Below are 22,107 nucleotides of genomic sequence, written 5' to 3'. Positions count from 1 at the left end.
ATCTCATGTCTGGTACTGCAGACTCATCACGATGGAAATGAAAACTGTTCTTCCATCTTAATTTGGGCACTCTTGGCTCAGGTTTAAAAGGTACTCGACAAACTCTGATCATAACCCTTCTCCTAAAAGCTCTCCGTTATAGAGGGGCTCAGATGGGTGATGGCAAATTTTTTTTTTTTAATTTTTTAAAAGATTGATTTATTTATTTATTTGACAGAGTGATGGCAAGAGAGAGAACACAAGCGGGGGAGTGGGGGAGGGAGAAGCAGGCTTCCCGCTGAGCAGAGAACCCCACGAGGGGCTTGATCCTAGGACCCCGGGATCATGACCTGAGCCAAAGGTAGATGCTTAATGACTGAGCCACCCAGGTGCTCCTGCAAGTTTTAAATGCTGCCATGCAACTGGTGTCCCACCATATAATTAAATAAATGATCTATGAAAAGAAAAAAAAAAGTAACTTTATGGATGTTGAAACAACCATCTAGGAACCGTGATACGTGACCACAATGCCACAAACATCAGTGAAGACCTATAGTAAAGATTGTGAGACCACAGCCCGTTATGAATCTCTCAGCTCAAACCAAAGAATGGCAGTAAGAGGGTGATACTGAGAACTGAAACTACCTGCAATCACATAGCTGTCAACATTAACAACTTTACTATTCTACTGTCTTCATTCACATGGCATTAATATTCTAGGACATGACCCCAGAAAGCTCAAGTTGCAAAAAATTTTATTGTTCATTTCAAGAACTTCCTCAAAGTCATTCATCTGACCACTAGACTATTCAACTTCCCCTAAGCAAAGTATACACTCCCTTCTCAGAACAGGTAGCACTGAATGACTATTTGCTTTTCAAGGTTTACTTTAAAATTCTAGTCCCAAATTTGTCCAGTCATAAAGAAGACCTCCAGTCAAGAAACCCACCTTAAACCAGACCCCAAAAGAACTCAAATAATCTGCCTTTGTTCTCCCTCTCTCCAGAACACAGTATACTAAGACTCTGTCAATGAAGTGATTGTCCTAACCACGGTAAAGAATAAATTCAGCTTTGCTTAATCAATAAGATTATTCTGGTATATTTTCAGGAAGCCAGCATTCAACTGAGTAGGAAGCTTAAATTATGAGGTACCATAAAGGAAACCTCCTATAAGGTGCGAGTAGCATGGTATAGAAGTTCCTACATTAACACTCCCCCAAAGTGTACTTTAAGGGAAACTAACACCTTGAGATGTTTAAAGAATTTTAATTTAAAAAGAGGTTCTATATTCAAATAAAGGGAAGCATCAGGTTAAACAAAGGTAACCTGGTGTTACTGGCACAGGGATTTTAGACTGAACTAAGAACATCCAGAAGGAGCAGCATATACAAGCTTTCCCTAACTCATTTTACCATGAGACTCTTCTTCATGAAACATCTTGTGAGAGTAGTGAGCTTAAGATAATCTGAGAAACACCAAACTCTACCGAAGTGCGTGCCCAGGTTCAAGTCTTAAATCCACCCCCTTAATGGTTGTGTAACCTCAGAAAGGTCTTTTGGTCTGAGTTTCAATTTCCTTAACAGTAACATAATAATAGTTGCCCTGTCCACTCATTAAGGATGTTGTGAGTCAAATGAGACAAAGCTTGTGAAAGCCCTTTGTAAACTCTACAGCAGTACATTCGAGTAAAGTGTGCTTTTTCTTCTTAAAGATTGTATTTATTTATTTGAGAGAGAGAGAGCACAAGAGAACATGGGCAGGGGAAAGTCAGAGGGAGAGGGACAAACAGACTCCCCCAGGGACACAGGACTCATCCCAGGACTCTGGGATCCTGCCCTGAGCCGAAGGCAGAGGCTCAACGGACTGAGGTACCCAGGTGCCCCGTGAGTAAGGTGTTCTTAACAATATCTCACAGGAGGGGTGGCTGAGTGCCTCAGTGGGTTAAGCCTTTGCCTTCAGCTCAGGTCATGATCTCAGGGTCCTAGGATTGAGCCCCTCATGGCCCTCTCTGCTCAGCAGGGAGCCTGCTTCCCTTCCTCTCTCTCTGCCTGCCTCTCTGACTACTTGTAGTCTCTGTCAAATAAATAAAAATCTTAAAAAAAAAAAAAAACCAACAATACCTCACAGGAGAGATAAAGTAAATCTATGGGGATCATGGGGCAGAATATTATTAGAGAAATAAAATGAAAAATATTCTAATAAAAACCATTTTGTGTAAAGTCAGAGCTTTCTTTGTCTAACTCGAGATCAGTGGTAAACAGCTAAGAAATATAGTAAGCAAACATTTGTTGAGCTTTGTAGTGCCAGAACATGAAAGTGACTGATACGAACTTAACTTGGGTACTTCTCCTTGCTACTATATAATAATGATGCTTCAACCAGAAAAAAATAATGCTATATAGACCCTCAGTGTACCCAACTGGTACTTTCTATTCCTTAGCACCTGTATCAGATTTAAACTCATCTCCGTACATGAACAGGTGGAAATGTTACTGATGAAGCAAAAATTCAATTGTTCTCCTTGATGAGTCCAGCATAACGCAGAGACACAGAAAAATGAGGTTACTACAGGCTTCCGTTGCACAGTAATACAAACTGTGACCTGCTAGATCTCCTATAAGCCAACAGCCCTGCTTGATCAGACTTGGGTTCTATTTAACAATGTGAACAGAGCATTTAAGCTTACAGTTGCATAATATGGCATGGCTTCCAATAACTCCACTCAGAGAAAATTTTATGAAGAAATAAGAAATCGGTTGTGAGGAGACTAGAATTCTTACTCTTTGTCCTTCATGAGCTGTCTAGGGAAGAAACTTCAGGTGGTTCCCAGACTTCAAAATGTTATGGTCCACTAAAATTCTCTGAACTTAAGATACAAAAGACTGTCAATTCTTAACTTTACCAAGGTAAGATCATTTTTTTAAAAATATGGCATTTTTAATTTTAAAAACATTAAGAAGGATACATTCCAGAATAAAAGACAGCCTTTAATGAAAAACTCATCAGTGTCTTATCTTTGTATACTATAATTTCCCTGTAAGCTCATATCCAAGGGTGAGAATACATAACACGTCATTTTGCACAATCTGCATATCTTCAGAATAAAAATCAACCTGAAAGCTCAAGCCATTTAACAACTTGGACTCATACATAAACACCAAACACAACTAAAAATTTTTACATGCAGCATATAACTCAAAGTTAGCAAGCAGTGTGACTCTTCCAACAATAAGGTATCAAAGCATACATTGACAAGGAGCTCAGGCATCAAAAAAAAGTAACTGCATTCTTGACAGGTCTGCAAAATAAACATTTCAAACTACAGTGCAAATTACAGTCTATTAAGCAGTAGGGTTATTCAGCTGGAATCCCCTTTCATAAACATCAGATTAAGAAACATTCCATATCAAGCTGTTTGCATGTGCTAAGTTATGACTGGCATTTTCTCATACATTCTCATTTTCTCATACAACAAACAATAAACTTAGAAGAGAGAAACATTCCAGAAAACATAAACAAACTTCACCCTTTATTACCTCCTTTATTTGCTCCACCTCAAATGGGACAGAATGGCAAAATAATTCCTTCTTACCATCTTCAAACTCATATTGTTCTCATTCTCAGTAGAAAATGTAAGTCGCTGTCATATATGATAAGCTTTGCTCACTAAACACAAAATCCAAATAAAAGAGGAATTTACAAGCCTAACATGGCTATTTCAGGCTTAAAACCTGAGTGAACACTACATAGCTAGCTATACTTACACTCAACATACTATTTTTAGCTTCCAGGATTTCATCTCTAATGCTTATAGATCCTAACATTAATGTAATAAAAATGTGAGCAAAATTAAAAAAAAAAAATAGCTCCCCAAAAAGAAAACTATACTCACTTAACTTTTCACTACCAAGCCTATTTGGAGTACATCTGACTTACCCCATTAATTAGCTTCAACCACATATATAAAGATAACTCTTCTTCCTGACCTTGGAATGTCACAGAAAGAAAAGTAAACCACACAGCTTGAGGTGAGCAATCTGAAAATGACGTGGAATTGAGCTGAGTTAAGCCAAATCAAGATGCCTTTGCTCACAAAGTCCAGAAAGGTGACATGCTGATAACTTTAGTTATAAGTAACTGAAAAGCCTATTCCACATGGTTAGGTAATAAGAAAAATGACCTCTAATAACGAGATGTCTGGAGGTAGGATGTGTTCTAGCTTTGCTTTTCTGATTCTCTTGGCTACGCCTCATTTGTTCATTTCATCCTCGGGCTGTAAAGTGATCACAAAATTCCAAGAAAATAGTCAACTCCAAAAGAAAAAGACATCTCCTTTGAGTCTTCATTTTTTTTTTTTAAAGATTTATTTATTTATTTATTTGACAGAGAGAGATCACAAGTAGGCAGAGAGGCAGGCAGAGAGAGAGGAGGAAGCAGGCTCCCCGCGGAGCAGAGAGCCCGATGCGGGGCTCGATCCCAGGACCCTGAGATCATGACCTGAGCCGAAGGCAGCGGCTCAATCCGCTGAGCCACCCAGGCGCCCCTGAGTCTTCATTTTTAAGCAGAAACCTTATAAGAAGCCCCTACCTCCTCACTGGCTCAAGCTGGACCACATATCCATTGACAATGTCAGTCACTGGTTTGGATCATCAAGTCTTAATAATCCAAACTCAACCCTAGTAGGTGAGGAGGAAGTCAGCTTATCTTGAAGCATATGGCTGCAGAGAAGATGGAGAACGGAAAATCTTAGTTCTGCTGTGAAGGATGTAAATGTCAGAGAGTAGACTAGACATCAGTGCTTACAATGATAGTGAAGATAGACTATATAGCCTTTTTCTTTTCCTGCTCCCCCATCCAGGTAGACTGAGGACCCAAGCTGGTGCCTAGTGACACCCAGTTTACTGTCAACATGAACAGCTTGACTATTCAACTGTATTCATTCCTGTGGCATTAATATTCTAGGAAACCTGCCCAGGAAGCTAACGTTGCAAGTAACTTCACTGTTCATTTCAAGAACTTCCTTAAAGTAATTTATCCAACGACTAGACTACTCGACTTACACTCATTTCACAAAAATGAACCATCAGTGTAGAGAGGGGTAGTCACATTCCTGGTCAGGGACAGAGACAAGACTTATTTCCAAGGTCTCCTGCCAAGTCTATGCCCAAGAGTATGCTTTGTCTCAAACTAAAGTATTTTCAGGGCTCAAGGTGATGACAATCATGTTTTAGAGACAACTTATGAATGCCTTGACTATCTTGTGAAAGGTAGGGAACTCCAGAAATCACTTAACTCATACATTGAGGCCAAGGGATGTATTGTGGTTTGCTCTATTACTCAGTTAATTGATATAATAAATATGAGAAGAAATATCACAAGACATAATGTGATTTAACTGCCAGGGAAGGATGAAAATACATTTTAGTTTAGTTTTTAAAGAAAAAATATTGTGGGCCAAATAGGACTTAAGGGATTTGAGCTGACCCTTAAACCAACAGATGGAATATGAGACATGTTCACGGAACAACAAAGGATTTGTTCAAATAGTTTCAGGAATATTAGGTTGGGGGGAGGCGGAGACAAAGTTGATTTCATTTAAAATTTCCAACCAAGTATATACTATGTATGCTTCTGTGGAAGCAGAAACATCTTCAGTTCAGAGACATTTTCTTCAGAACGCCCAGGTAGCAAAAAGTTGAATTTTCCTAAGTACTGGGCTTGATATCCCCAATCTACTAGTAACCTTATTTCTGTGACATACTGTATTAAAAACACTGAACCTAGGAAAGTTTTTCAAAAATACTTAATAACTTAATTTATTCTTCAAAATTAAGTATATTTTCACTCAGTTTAAAACTGACCTTAATTATATTTGGATTTGAAAGAAATTTCACAGAATCAAACCTCTATTTGGTCAATTGACCTCTTATATTTTCATTTTTCATATTTTCATTTTCAGGGATACAACCAGTCTGAGTTGTCAAAACACAACCAAAATAGGTGTAAAAATAATGTCACAGACAGCCAGGTGGGTAGAAAGGAGAAACAGCTGATTTCACTAATGGCCACAATGCTGATATTACCACCATTTGTAATTAATAAGTCAAAAGAAATAATCATTTAAAAAAAGGATATATTTGAGATCTGTCCAAGTGTGTAACTTGACCTTACTACTTGTGTAATATCAAAGTTCCAATTTAAATTTATCATTGTTCTACTTTTAATGGTATTAAAACAAATGCAAAAGTTGCTATATATACAATACAAATCTAAATCTGCAAGATACTTAAAATTTTACTTTTACCATTATAAAATTACTCAGTAGGACCACTCACTTAAATTCCACCCCAAATCAATCATTTTATTAATAAAAGAGCCATATCAAAAGTAATTTGTCAATCATACCTCAATAAAACTGGACAAAAATAATTTATTGAAAGACTTCTACCTTAAACTGTTGTGATGGATCAGAATATTCTGGGTAACCCTAAAATGAGTCAAAATGTTTACTTTAATGTTAATCTCATAATGTAATTGCATCCAGTCTACGGCCATACCACCCTGAACGCACCCGATCTCGTCTGATCTGGGAAGCTAAGCAGGGTCGGGCCTGGTTAGTACTTGGATGGGAGAAGAATGCCTTTGATGAACTGGGCTGAATAAGGACACAACCTGACAGAAAACTGCTTTCAAAGCATCATTTACAAATGAAACTGGGCCATTTTCTCACACCATACATAAAAATAAATTCAAAATGGATTAATGACCTAAATTTAAGACCTAAAAACATAAAACTTATAGGAGAAAAGATAGGCAGTAATTTCTCTGACATTGACCTTAGCAACATTTTCTGTTTCCTCAAACAAGGGAAACAAAAGCATAAACTATTGGGACTACATCAAAATAAAAAGGCAACCTACTGAATAACTGAAAAGATATCTGAAAAGGTATCTGCAAATGATCTATCCAGTCATGGGCTAATATCCAAAATATATAAAGAATTTATACAACTTGACACCAAAAACACCAAAATGATTGGATTAAAATGGGCAGAGGACCTGACTAGACAATTTTCCAAAGACAACATCCAGATGGCCAACTGACACATGAAAAGATGGTCAACATCACTCACCCTCAGGGAAATGCAAATCAAAACCACAATGAGGTACCACCTTCCACCTGTCAGGATGGGTAGACTCAAAGAGACAAGGGATAATAAATGTTTTGGCAAGAATGTGGAGGAAAAAGAACCCTGGGGGCCCCTGGGTGGCTCAGTCTAACTCAATCTAACTCTCTGCCTTCGGCTCAGGTCATGATCCTAGGGTCCTGGGAGCGAGACCTGAATCGGGCTCTCTGCTCAGCAGGGAACCTGCTTCCTTCTCTCTCTCTGCCTGCTTCTCTGCCTACTTGTGATCTCTGTCTTCAAATAAATAAAATCTTTAAAAGAAAAAAAAAAAAGAAAAAAGAACCCAGGTGAACGGAAGCTACTATGAGATACACAGGACTCTTCATTACAACTCTTCTCATTCCTGCTCATTAAGTATCTAGGCAGTATGTGCTAGAACTGCGTTCTCCATCGGAGTGATCAGATTTTCCACTTCCACAGTAGCACTGAGTAATTACTGGGAGTGGGGAGAAGAGTTCTCCAGAACGTTCACACTGCACCTTAATCTCTCCTAAGCTGCCATATAGAGCACCGTTAACTCAGTAATGGAAACAAAAGGGATCTGTTAAAGGTAAAATGATCCCGTATCATTTCTGCGTGCTGCTGGTGTGACCGAAAATTGATTATTCAGATGTCTAAAGTGACCGAAGAGTCACTGGAGAGACGCCAGAGTCCTGATGAAATGCAAGCTTATGTTTTCTGAAATATCATGTCTCTGCCTATTCAGGCTGCTTTTAATTTTCTACATATATCGTATTTTCTAACCTCTTAGAAACTTAAAATCTATGTTGTATATACCAGAACACTAGAAAACAACATGCGTGATTAAAGAGTACTATTTTTCTCTATCATCTCAAGAAAAAGAAAAAGATGTGTAGGACTCTAGCCTTTTGACTGTACAGATCAAGAACACACACAGTGACAGAACTATTCATTGGAACATCATTAAATACATTAAGCTTTTCTAGCCAGAAATCACACTTATCTCCAGCTTTAATGAAGTGCTTAGAAAAGTTTATTTTGTGCTTAGACTATTTTTCTAAAGCAACACAAAATTATTACACATCCAAACTCTGCAATGGTAGAATATTTAATATTCTAAAGGCAAGGCCTTTCAAGAAAACTGCTGTACATTATACTGTATAAGTCTAATGGATTCACACAGAAGCAGAATCTAGACAAAAGAGGACATGACAAAAACTATTACATAATGGACAAGTAATTCACTCTGAGTTATGGTTTTTTCCCTTCTTGTACATAATACAGTTCTTACTGCCACCCAGCACCCCTCCCCACTTTTGCTGTAAGGTAAAAACTCTGTGCTCTCTCTGTGGAGTAAAACCATACTAACTGTCCCATCCTGCTGATGCTGACTTGTGAAATACTACACAATAAAAAGTACAGCAGAACACAGATTCTATGTGTCCAAAACGTAAGAATGCTATGATTTTGTAAACAGCAAGCATATACAGACTTTGTAAAATTAAGAACTTTGTGAGGATGACTATACATTGAAAACATACACTAAACAATACTTTTTCCTGAGTAGAATGCTAACTTTATTTTATATCAAACTAATTTTCTATGAATTTGCAAAATGTAAAATATCAAGGCTTTTCCACAACATCAGATAAAAATCAGGAATGTTCACCTTCATATCCAAAAAAAAAAAAGGTTCAAGTAGAGGTTCAACAGAATGATATAAAATCTGAAATGAATGGCCAAAATTGTAAATGATAGGTAGACAGCTCTTCAATTTTAAGGATCCCTCAGTAAACTTCGATTTGAAACAACAAAAAAGGGCTATTTATTAAGAATGAAAAACATTTCCAGAAAATTATCCAATTTGGAAAATGAAAAATGTAACTCATGGTTAAGAAAAATACAAATTGTACATTGAACAGAGGGGAACAAAAAAGATAACCAATCTTTATAGGAATCAAGACAACACCATCGACTTATATAAAAACTTCCTAAATCAGTAGCATATCCTGTATTATCACATGTAGAAAACTGTAATTAAGCAAGGTAGTTTTTATTAGTTGCATAATCTAAAAATACGATGAAATTTTGGGCTATTTATCTCTAGAACAACCAGAGTTGTCACTGAAATACACATTTCTTGAGACAATGGGCAAAGTTCCCATTTATGGGAAATACGTTCTTTTTTTCACACAGTGAAACTGAGAAAAATTATACCAAATGAGAAATCTTTTTCTCCAAAGTAATCTCCTTAACTACCTCAATAATGCAGTATTTGGGAAATGTAATTTTTCAACTCAGAAAACTTGAAACAGATTATTAAACAAACATAGTGAAATGTTATTGCTTGGCACCAGATTTTTCAAAACACTAAAGAATTGTTTAAACCATCACTGCCATTCTTAAATCCTATTTCAAACATTTTTATGCATTTTTACGTAGTGCTACTTTTATTTTCTGAAGGTAGTCTGTTCAATCTAATGACAATCTAGACTGAACCCTGCAATGTACAAGCATGTCACAGTTTACTTCAAACCAAAAGAAATGTTCGATCTTCTCTTTTTGCCAAAATAATATTATGGTATTAATAAAAACCAACTAGGATTTATCTGTGGCCAATGAAGGACCCACAGAGCGTTGTCTTATGGCATTCTGTGCAAAGTCTTTGTTTGTTCCTTCTTTACTTCCTGCTTCCTCTTCTGAAACATCTTCATCATCCTCTTGCTCCTCCTCCACTTTTTGCAACGGTTGAGAAGATTCTGGTAATAATTTTTCTTAAAGATAAAGACCAGAGGGAATTAAGAGGTACAAATTTCCAGTTATAAAATAAATAAGTCACTGAGATGAAAAGTACAGCATAAGGAATACAGTCAGTAATAAGATAAAAACATTCACGGTGAGCATTTAAAAAAAAAAAGATTAAGACCAGAAATGTTTGTTGTTGTTGCTGTAACAGATTTGCATTAGAGTAAAATGAAGACACAATTCATATGCCCATAAACTGCTTTGCCACTTATTTATCAACCATAAGCTTAGATTTCCAAAAGGAAAAAGTCATCTTTAAGAGTGACACCGTAAAAACAAAAAGTGGTTAGGAAGATCCATTTTACTTACCAAATTCATTACAATTACCTGCCTGTTTATGAACCAAACTGAAATTAACAAATCAAAATTAATGCTGTGAATGTGGATGCTGTAAGAACATACACTGCATTCACTAGAACCACCCTAATTTGCTATTAAATCTTCCAGTGAACAAGTACACTGAAACAAACTCCAACACTACCCTTGTTTCAGTTCCCAGGTGAACAAGAATGAGACATTTACAACTGAAGGTTATATTCCCATCCAGGTTTTTTCCAAGGAGTTTCAGAATGTTCTTCCTTACATACATAATTTCATTAAGACATAATTATAAATAATAAAATGTACAAATCTTAAGTGTACAGCTCAATGAATTTTTAACTGTCCACACACACATACCCTTTCTATTTTTTTAACAAGGCCTATTGATAGTTAGCTTAAACTCAGAACATACCAGGTTACTAAGAGACACAGAACACAGAACTGGGCCAAGGAGCTTCAATCTGTTCAATGATCCTAGACTGCCCCTAATCTTAGGCAATCCAGAAGAGAGTAGGGAGACGCAAGGGTGCAAGGCAGAAGAAAACACCGAAGCGATTACCACATGGTGGACAATCTGTTGTTTGGTCTGGCGCCCCCTTTCTGTTGGGTTAATAGCCCCTTCCCTGTACCACATAGCATGTAGTTGTGAGCACCACATACATTTCACAGTAGTTCTCCATCAGGGATGATTTTGCTGCCACCACACCCACCTCCACCCTACACCCCCTGCCAAAAGAACACTTAGCAATGTATGGAGATATTTTTGGTTGTCACAACTAAGAGGAACGGTGCTATTTCCAACCAGTGGGATGCTGCTGAACATCCAACAATGTACAAAAGACAGTCTGTCACAATTAAGAATTCACCAGCCCAACTGTGAGACACGTCCAGACTGAGAAACCCTGATTTACAGTGATTGTTCCAAACAAGTGAGCTCTTTACACTAGTGGAGTGCACCACGAATTTTTTAAGATAGGCGGGTACAGTGGAAAAGTGTATCTCCTTCTTACTCCGGATTATGAGCTTAATCATTTTACACGAAGGACTAGAAAGAGCCAAAAATGGAACAAGCTAAGGCATAGAAAACTAAGCAATTCAGAAACACAACTTCTTAACATTTGAGCCCTAGGATCCAGCCATCTCTGCCCCCAGACTTCCTTGCTCCCTGAGGCAATAAACTTCTATTTTGCTTAAAGCTGGACTGAGTTGGGTCTTTCCCTAGCAACTCAAAATCTAAGCTAAATACATCCTAGAAAACAACTTAAATCATGTGGCCTGCTATAGAAGGGGCGGTATCACACTGAAGTGTGCTATCTATCAGCTGTGCCACAGATTACTTAAGAGACAAATCTGTTAAGGTTTTTCAAGTGATATAAATATTAAATGTACATTCACCAACTTTTAAATTGTCTTTTACAAAGTAATCTATGCTTGCATTTCTTTCCCTAGAGGTCACTGGCTCTTGCTGGATAAAATGATTCCTTCCCCTGTATATGTCCTTTTCAGTATTGACATAATGATCTAAGAAATGAAAAGATAATCTGTTATCAGCAATCTCCACTGACTTCATTTCATGAGTCCTGACCTCAATAAATCCTAAGTCATGAAAGGCAGCACAATGAAAATGTCATGCCAACAGTCTAATTTAGGCCCTAATCTCCACTCTATCACTTCTGTGTAACCCTGGAAAAATAGTTCATCTCTCTGAGCCTTACTTTCCTCAACCACAAAAATGAAAGAGTATCATTTATGAAATCCAGAGTTACAGGAAAGTGAATGGGATTGCACAATGTGAAAGTTCTTTATAAACAGCAAACAGGGGGGCTTCCATAACACTGTAATTTTCAAGATTAAATGCATGTTTGAGAGGCAATTATACTAAGAAAGACATCAGTGAATATTTCTAATTATATAAACTCATCTTGTAGTACCATGTCAATGCCACTCCTAATCAGCTATGGGAATTACTTTTCCCAATATCCCATCATAAAAACAAGACTTGGCTAGCATACAAAGAAAAATCTTCAAATGTAGTCACTATAATAATGAATGACTTCAAGAGCAGAATATATTCAACTTCTTCTGATTCAAGTATACTCAAATGGACCCAGGAATATGATGGTTCAAATAAAATGACATCAGATCAATGTCATTAAATATCTACAAGTTATATGCAATGTTAAAATTCTCTACATCATAAAAGCCAAGAAAATAACTGTTTCAAAATTCACCAGGTTGTCATTCTTACATGAAATAAATATCCCCTTGCCCCTTCCAATATAACCTACCATTCCACATTTAGCACACTAAGCTAGAAGGGCAACCTGTTAGAGTTGTGATTGTATTCACAGAAATGAACAGGATTACAGTGAATAAAAAATAAACACTAAAAAACATACTTACTGGAAGGGTATGGCTGTGGTCTGCGCCTTTTTGAAGGAAAAAGGCAATCTGCCACAAATATCATACACTACAAAAACAAACACAAGAAATCTCAATGTATGTGATAGAGCTAGTGTAACTATATTAAATTATCAGATGTAAAGGTTTTTTCCCTAGTACTCTGAAAAACGAAATACTTACAAGTCCTAGTAGTAGTCCTGAAAGCAGAGTTGCTAAAGCAAAAACTGCATATGATCCCCAAACTGGTAATCCAAGGTCTTCAATAAAATAGTTATGGCAAGTCTAAAATGAAAATTAAAAAATAAACTAAAAACCTGGTTGTTTAAAATAAAGGGGTGGTGTCAAAAATGTTAAGAATAGAAATAAAACTTTAGCCCATACCCGGATCCACATAGAGAGCTGAAAGAGTGCAGACATACTGCTCATCCTGAAAGAAAGGAGAGAGCACTGAGAAACTGAGTAAGACACACAGCTTTGAATCAGAATGTGTGTATATCTATACCTTCCCTTCTGGGTAAATTTCTATAATTTCTCTGACATGACAGATTTTATTGCTAGTGTTAATCAAGATCAGTGATACATCACTGATTTCAAGCCTGTATTAAGAAGTCTCATTAATGAAAATTAACAGTTCTTGAATTGTTGTCACTATGTGATGTCCTCATAAATAAAACACTTGGTAACCTTTTTCCTTTTCTCTATTGCTTTGCCATTAGACTTTCACCTGATGATTTCTCCAATATACTCCGAATAACAGCTTACAAGCTCTATGGAGCCAGTTAGAGTCAAATGTACTGTAAGGCAATGGAAACTCTTATTGATCCTTAAAATTCTTCAAAAAATGATCAGAGAAGGGATTCTGAAGGAAGAACTGGGAGCACTTATAGAACTGATCCTGGAATTAACTTTGTATTACAATTAAATAAAACTTACAATACCATTAATTTGATATAGCTTAATAATATACAAAGAAATTACACAGGAAATAAATACTAATAATATAAATAAAAATAATTATTATTTTCACATAAACCCAAGTAGTTTAGATGGGCAGTTAGAAAGGCATGCTTGAGAACTAAAAGGGTTTGTGGGTTCCCAACTGTTTCCCCTCTGGTGCAGGTGTTGCCACCAACACATAAACTAATTCACACCTAAGCAAAAGTTCCTGTACACAGGATCACCTAACCCACTGGCCATCATTGGGTGGGTGACCATATTAACACTTGAAAATACCTCTTATTTGGTCCACCAAGACAATAGACATGGACTGCTGAATCTCTGAGGATTCAACAAAGACTTACAAGCAACCCCTTCTTCTACTGGAGAAGGGAGGAATCATTTATGAGATTTCAAATTAACAAAATCAGTTGCATTTCAGTTCAATTTAAAAAGGTGATCCAATCATATTCCTTCCATTGTTTAAATTGCAAAATGGGAAGAGGAACAAGGAACTGAAACAAAGCACTATGTAGCCTCACTACAGTCAGCACTAATTAGGCTCTATCAGGAATATTAGGTGCCTTAACTGGGTTGGCATGGTGGTTCAGTAGGCGGAATTCAGACAAATACAGGACAATTCAATTCAGATTCTCACAGGAAGAAAGATGTAAGGGAAAGGTGCTAAAGACAAAATTCTATTTCAAAATACTGCTTACGGATCATCTTTCCTCCACTTCCAGAATCCACAGCATTTTTCTCTCTTAGACCATTGGTGTAACAACCCCCCCATCCTCCAAGAGCAAGTGTCGTGAGGAGATAGGAAGAGATAGCTTAGCCACACCAGCATGAATTCATGGGGACCTCAGCAAAACTCAGTATTTCTAGATTTCTCTCAAATGACCTGTGAGACCTTACCCCCCAATAGGTAGCAGGAAATATGCTAGCCATCTCCAATTCTTACTACTCCATATCTCTAGCTATATATATTAAACCCAGTGGTTACTCAGGCCATTAGGGTCACTGTTCATCCATACATTCATTCAACAAAAAATTATCAGATGGGTAGAATAATTCAATCACATTAAGAACTGAAATCTAAAGGTAGCAAGAGGTAGCAATCTAAAAGGTATATGTTTAAGGCTTCTTATTTCAGTATTAAGCTCAAATGATAACTTTACCCATCATATTGCTCAGGAAGATTGATTAGTTTTTGAATATGATAGAAATGACCATAATCCACAGATTATTCCTGAAAAGGAAAATATTCCTGAAAAGGCTTTCAATTCCAGTGAATGCTGCCTTTTAGCTTAACAAGGATCAAAGTATTTTTGTCTCAGAAGAAAAAGTCAAACTAAAAATATCACAGCAAATATGAATGTACCTTAAGGGTCCAAGAATTAAAACCCAGTATAAACGCTTTATTTCTACAAAATGTAACTGGTCCAGTTAATTCTGAAATAAATAAAAGAAAAATCCTCATACTTACAGAACAGAACCTGGACCAAACCATGATGAAACAGGTTCAATACTCTTCCACTCTTTCTCACTGATAAAGTTTATGAAGTCCTTCTTAGTTCTTGGGCCCTGATAGCGCCTAAATTCACCATCTTTACAACTAAAGAGGATCAGAATCACATATTAAACAAAACCTAATAAACTTTGTATTGCTATTTTTAACCTCATTCTACAATCAATCCTTATATTCAAAATCATTAATAATGCACAAGTAACAAATTGAACTAATTGCACTCATAACATCTTAGCTCCAAATTTATTTAAACGGGGTTATAAACAATCGTAAGCCTTCAGACTAGTCTTACCTTCCCAAACAATAAAACAATGAGACAATAAATCAATTATATCTCAATAAATGTGTGATGCCCATATAAAAGAATGACTATGAAAAATTGTTAGAACAGTGTCTGCACTTATTAATTACTAGTTACTTTTAAGTATATAGGTTAAAAAATTTAAGGCATTTTTCTGGTATTTTCAGCCCTAATCTCATCATCTTAACCAAGCTACTTTAAATTGCTGGAGGTATCTGGTCGTATTTCCTTTCCTATTTCAGTAATTCTACTCTACAGTTTACTTTGCATTCTTCCTGACAGCCCCCTCCCTCCTTCCCATTCCCAATGTATGGAGTTCTCATAGGTTCAAAAATGCTCTCTCTACTCCTACACCATCACTATTTCCAAAATACTCTCAATAATACTTCCAGTCTAATCCTATAGAATACTTCTCTCTTTATCACATAAGTGCAAAAAATTTCAAGAGCTCCCTACTACCTATAGTAGGGTTAGAGGATCCTGCAGTCATTCAGAGTCAAAGACCACAAGAAGCCCCCACCCAAAAAAGAACTTTTTGTAAAGGCAATGGCATTTGAGCTGTTTTTGAAAAACAGGTAGGAGTTCAACAGGCAAAAGAACAGGCATGATAAACAATGTAAGCTAAAGAAAGGACAGGAAATTCCAGGTAAGTTGAGGGGATGTTAAGAACTAAGAAGGAAGATGACAAAAATAATTAGCACCACTTAGGGACATGTGGAGAAAAGGACTGAGTGAAAAGGGACAGTAATACTTATGGTGACATGAACAGACACAAAGGGAGTAGGGATGAATACAAAGGTAGAGGGAAACAGGCATTAACATGAAAAGAAAAAAGATGACCCAAAAAAAAGGGAGCTATAAACACACAAAGAATTGCCAGCTTGCTTCATATTTGAAATGAGAAGTACCTCCTGGCATTCAACCCACCAGCTAGATGAACTTTAAGGTATCAGGCAGGTACAGGCATACCTCCATGGTATCACAGTCCCACCCCAGTAAAACAATTATCACAATAAAGCAAGTCACAGGACTTTTTGGTTGCCAAGTACATGTATATATTTACTATACTATAGTCTATTAAGAATGCAATAGCATTATATCTTTAAAAAAAAGTATATTCCTTCATTTAAAAATATTTTATTGCTAAAAAATGTAAACCATCATCTGAGCTTTCACCAAGCTGTAATCATGGGCCACCATAAGAAACAGAGTAATGAAAAAGTTTGAAATACTGCAAGAATTACCAAAATGCGACACTGAGATACAAAGTGAGTAAATGCTGTTGGAAAAATGGTGGATAGATTGGCTTGATACAAGGCTGCCACAAATCTTCGATCTGTAAAAACTGTAGTATCTGGGAAGCAGAATAAAATGAGGTATGCCTGCACAGAATGGAGATTTCCTATCCCCAGTTTATTAGACAAATTCAAACTAAAAGACCTGATACTGGAGACTACATAATCTTGCTCATTCCAATTTAGCACTGTCATTTCACCTACTACTGTCCGAAGACTGAGCTACAGCCCTTTCTTAGCCAATTTTTGAACACACCATGTCCCTATTTATGACCATTCATGAGATTATTCAAAGGATGGAATGCTTACTTCTGCACTCTTTTGAAAATTCAGGGTTGTGTTTACATCCCCATTTCTCCAGGAGCCACCCTAACCCAGTGATTTTTTTTTTCCCTTACCAAACTTTCTACAGGACTTAACACAACTCTGGGCTCATAATCATTTACTACGCTATATGGTATCACACCATTTCATGTGAACACCCTCCAAAATAATTACAAACTTCTGAGACCAGGGACAGTTTGATACCTCATCCATCTACCTAAAGACACCTAGGATAGTGCTAAGAGCAAAATGACCCTTACTGAATATAATGCTCTTTAAACATGATCCAGGCCAGAGGCCTACTATTCTCATTATACAATGTTGCATCCTTCTCCATAACTAAGAATCTTCAAATACTTACTGATAAATAGTAGGAAGAGCAGTTATGATAAATCGTCCACTCAGCCCTAAAAATGATAAAGATTAGAAATAAATACAAGAAAGAACACACAACAGATTTTATATGACCCAACAATCACTACTTAAAAGTTGATTCTGGAAGCACCTGGGTGGCTCAGTGGGTTAAAGCCTCTGCCTTCAGCTCAGGTCATGATCCCAGGGTCCTGGGATAGAGCCCTGCATCAGGCTTTCTGCTCAGCAGGGAGCCTGCTTCCCCTGCCTCTCTTCCTACTTGCAATCTCTGTCTGTCAAAGAAATAAATAAAATCTTAAAAAAAAAAAGTTGATTCTGAATTATTTAAATACTAACTGAGAAAGCATATGAAATTATACCTAAAAACAGCTGAGCTTTGTAACAATGAAAAAAAATCCCAATTACGTACTGAAAGCAACTTTAAAAAAAGAACACTACTGTGTATCATCTCAACTAAAAGTACATAAAAGTTTGACTGCTGAAGTGATCTGAATATATATTTACTAACATTTGATCATTTATGCCACTGTATGATAAGACTACTAGTGATAAGTAATGGGGCAGCACGATTTAACAGTAGTAGCTTGGTATAGATGCAAATGATGGCTTGGCATCCACAGTATTCTAGGACTTCTTAAAGGCATCTTACACGCTAATCTGGGCCCTGGGATACAAAGGAAAGAAAGATCAGGGGCAGTTAAATGGGCAAGAATGGGGAGAAGGTAATGTTTCCAAGGTCCCTTAGAGCAACACACAAAAGGAATGAGCTGCATATACAACGACGGACCTGCTTTCTACAGCTACTGCACAAGGATCCCTCCTCAGAGAGGTAGGTGAGTCAGCTTAAGTAGTACAGTTATGTTTTCAAAGCCTAATGAAAGGTAGTTAAGACCAAGTGATGTGACAAACAGGATGAACTTATGAACCCAATTTGCAAAGACTAACAACAGACCTACAGTACCTGGCTGCTCTGTGACATCCACTTTTGCAACATTGACCTCAAGATCTTCTCCCCATTCAGCAAAATTTTCCCATTCCGGTTGAAGATTCTGACAAGCAGGACACCATGGAGCGTAACTGAGAAACAGAACAGAAAAAAAGTTAAGCACTCTAATATGATCATATGGAGATAAAAATTCTAAGTGTATAATTCATGAAGAATATTTTATACAACACAAGATAGCAAAGTGACTAATTTTGTGAAGATGAAAAAGTTTTAACTGTGGGTCTAACATTCTGGAAGTCAAAACTAAATGATAATGCTAATCACAGAAAAGTAATTCTGAGAGTAAGTTCTTAAGACGCAAAAATTAGTTCCTAAGTTCACATGCAAAACAGCTCTTTAAAAACCTATGAATTTCTCAGGGTCCCTGAGTGACTGAGATAGTTAAGTGTCTGCCCTCAGCTCAGGTCATAATCCCAAAGTCCTAAAATCAAGCCCTGAATCAGTCTCCCTGCTCAGCAGAGGGGAGTCAGCTTCTCACTCTGCCCCTTCCCAGACATGGGCTCTTTCTCTCAATAAATATTCTTTAAAAAAAAACCAAAAAACAAAAAACACCTTTGAATTTCTCCGTAAGTATGTGGCCACCAGAAACCTCAAAATCAAATTTGGAGTTCACTGGTTTTAACAATTTGCACTACAGGAGTCACACATGGGAAAAATAGAAGTGCCCGGGGCTGAGGTGAACAAGGAAATGCATGGTCCTACTTAAGAGGGGAACCATCACGCAGCAAGACCATCAGGAAGGGATTTATAGCTAGGTAGCAGGCTCTATCTTATTTAAAGAGGCTGAAAATCTGCATTTTTATGTAAAAATGCTACCTCAAAACTTAACCCAGACACAAACACTAGGCAAGCCAAACAAAATTACTTTGGCCAGCCCTTGGTCAGCCAGTTTCTAAGACCTCAGGTTTACAAATCTATGGGTAAGTTTATTAGCTTTTTAATTACTCCTCTGATATTCCACATCTTTTAAGGCCCTGAATTCTCTCTAAGATTTTATTCTTCACTTTATTGTATATCATTTTCTAATTTGTCTCAGTTTTTTTTTAATGGAACCAAGAAGAATAAAGCGAGTACTTGTTGAACACAAGAGTACAATTTCTAGATTTCATTATATTTGAGCTTATTTTATGAAAATAGAATTCCTAAAAGTAATTGGCACTATAAAACAAGACTAGTACCATACATAAAAGGCAAAGCCCTTAACAAGAGATTATATTTCATTGAAAGTATCTCTGTAACAAAACTGATCAGGATGGATGTAATGCAAATAACAAACTTGCAATAAGAGCAGACTATCAACAGGACTAGTACTGGGCCCCGTTTTCAGGTTCCTTTTGTTCTTAGATGGTTTTAAAGTCTTAACCTCAAACTCAGAAAGCTAAAGGAAAAAAAGAACAAGTACTACAGTATATTCTAATTTCACAGAGCAGTTCTAAATTCAAATCTAATAAATTTTTGACCACTGTATAGTTTGATCAAATGAGCTAAAAAAAAAAAATCATGTATTACTTGAATGAGCTAAATAAAAAAAAACCTCGTGTATTACTTGACTGTATTTTGCATATAAATTCATAATCACTATTGTTTAATGTTCATGAAACTATGAATATTTTATTGACACAAGCTAAAACAAGTTATTCATGACAATAAAAACCCAATATTGTCTTTGATTATATTTCCACTCTCCTGCAGCTTCAATGGTGTCTGAAAATTCATTTCACTAAGTTACAGATTATAGGCACACTACATAAACATTTTTCCCTATCTTTTCCCCCATATAAATGTTCTATGTCTTTTTCGATTTTATGACTCTAGAGTTATTGATTTGGCCTTTTGCGCTCTCCTTTAGGGACATCCACCTCCATCCATTAACTGGCAACCCAAGCATACAGGAAAACACTCACTGAACTCTGTTTAAACAAGGGGGATGTCCTAACAATTATTACAATTTTTATAACAATTTTATAACAATTTTTGTAACAATTTGCATACCTACTCTTAGGCTTTATTGCCATACTAGGCCAGATTAATGAAAGCCTTTACGTATTTCTCTCACTTGTAAAATGAGGGAAATAATACCCATCTTATAGACTTTGTAGAGAATTAAATAGGATAATGTATATAAAGTGGTTAGCAGTGTTTAGTACAGTTAACACTCAGTAGTGGTGTTTGTATCAATAATAACACCACCACCAATTTAGCAACTATAGCAAAAGCAGGGGGTTTACTTTCTACCTATTCAGAAGAGACATTATAACAGAATCCCCAGAAATATAATGGTGACCCGGTGGTCTTAAGAGTTTATAATCACACTCATACATTAATTTTTTAATGCAGTATCACTTGGACGTAAGAGTAACAATCTAGGATACTCAGTACTTTGCAAAAACACACATCCAAAGGAAAACTGAGATGCGGAGAAAGAGAAAAGAAAAAAAAAATTAACAATAACCCAACTTGAATTTACTCAGCACCTAAAACAAAAATATACCCAATCTATAAAATAAAATTTAAGATAAAGGAGTCTCAAATTCCAACACTGTAAATGGAGTTTCAAAGGATAATTAGATAAAAGGAGAAGACAGTTTCGGCTCAATTTCTTGTTTTGTAAATTTGATAAAAGGTAAGTCTAGAATTTGTGAAGGATCATTGTAAAATAAATAACTGTATAGAAACTAGTCAAACGAACCACCTCCACCCCCAAATTCGTGAGTTGAGAGAATTCCAAGTTGAACGCCGTCTTTTAGGTGCACCACAGCGCTAGAAACGAAACTAGGGTGCACATTTTAAAAGAAACTTCATATTCCACGGTAAGAAACGAGGAGGGGGTGGGACCAAGCTGATCCGAAGAGGAGTTAAAGGATCTGGAAGAATCAGGGACGCCTGCTCCACGGCTCGGAGTGGAGTACTGGAGAACCTGGGACCCGCAGGAGGTGGTGAATGAAGGTGAAATGGGATCTAGACACGGACATTTCGGCCCACCGAGGGGATCCGAGACAACGGTCCCACACTCACAATTCTATCATCCACTCTCCTTCCAGCAACTCTTTCCAATTCTCGTCCGTGATGATGCGCACGTCGCTCCGCCGCCCGTAGGTCCAAGGAGCCCCCCAAAGCAAGAGCAGCATCATTGCCAGGGGAACCACGGGACTCCCGGAGGGCGTCATACTGCAGCTCTCCCACCCCACAGCAAGCGCGGCAGCCCCCACCTCCGCGCAGCCTCTCCTCACTTCCGCCCTCACGAGCTTATCTGCTCATGCGCCTGACCGCGCGGTCAGCGCGTGCGCGCGCGCGTTCCTGGGAACTCTCAATGCGCATGACGAGGTCAGGTCCTAGTGAGTTAGGTTTGTGGAAAAGAGGGAAGCGCGCCTATCCCTAGTGCGCATGACAGAAAAGCGGTCTCTTCGCACCGCCTGGTGAGCCCCAGTACTTTTGGGAAGGAGAAGAGCAAACAGGGGTCATGGCGTAGGAAATGGGGCGGGGCTTCGGAGACGACTGGCTTCAAAACTGCTTCCGCATTTTGGCGCCAAATAATGGTATTCATACTTATTCAAGCCAATTGGTAAGTTTACACAGTTTCCAGTTAACTGCCCTTCAGATTTTTCATTTGTTTCTTTTGAAAATTTTTGTAGTAAAACTAATGAATGTTGGACGCCTGGGTGGCTCAGTCGGTTAAGCTGCCGCC

General features: G+C 37.3%; 1 protein-coding gene and 1 non-coding gene across 5 annotated transcripts in view; both read right to left on the bottom strand.

Moving 5' to 3' along the window:
• TMX1 (thioredoxin related transmembrane protein 1) overlaps window positions 1-21,666 on the bottom strand; it is a 44,362-nt gene extending 22,696 nt beyond the window's left edge. For 2 of the 4 annotated variants that reach the window (XM_046007450.1, XM_046007449.1), the window contains exons 1-7: window positions 21,438-21,663; window positions 18,378-18,493; window positions 17,406-17,451; window positions 15,083-15,211; window positions 13,039-13,084; window positions 12,838-12,939; window positions 12,658-12,724 (exon numbers count right to left, since the gene is read on the bottom strand). In XM_046007450.1, coding sequence (XP_045863406.1) covers window positions 12,658-12,724; window positions 12,838-12,939; window positions 13,039-13,084; window positions 15,083-15,211; window positions 17,406-17,451; window positions 18,378-18,493; window positions 21,438-21,589 — 658 coding nt within the window. In that variant the 5' untranslated portion in view covers window positions 21,590-21,663. Of the gene's footprint in view, window positions 1-8,132; window positions 9,903-12,657; window positions 12,725-12,837; window positions 12,940-13,038; window positions 13,085-15,082; window positions 15,212-17,405; window positions 17,452-18,377; window positions 18,494-21,437 lie in introns of those variants that run through there. The other 2 variants (XM_046007448.1, XM_046007447.1) reach the window with 2 other exon arrangements.
• LOC123945144 lies at window positions 18,140-18,272 on the bottom strand. The gene has a single exon (XR_006819061.1). It is a non-coding gene; the product is annotated as a small nucleolar RNA SNORA70 (small nucleolar RNA).
• Window positions 21,667-22,107: the final 441 nt, after the last annotated feature.

The sequence above is a fragment of the Meles meles genome, chromosome 6 (assembly GCF_922984935.1).
Source record: "Meles meles chromosome 6, mMelMel3.1 paternal haplotype, whole genome shotgun sequence".
In the NCBI taxonomy this organism is placed as follows: domain Eukaryota; kingdom Metazoa; phylum Chordata; class Mammalia; order Carnivora; family Mustelidae; genus Meles; species Meles meles.
Note: the sequence above shows the minus strand (reverse complement) of the source record. Positions and strands in the feature narration are given on the sequence as shown.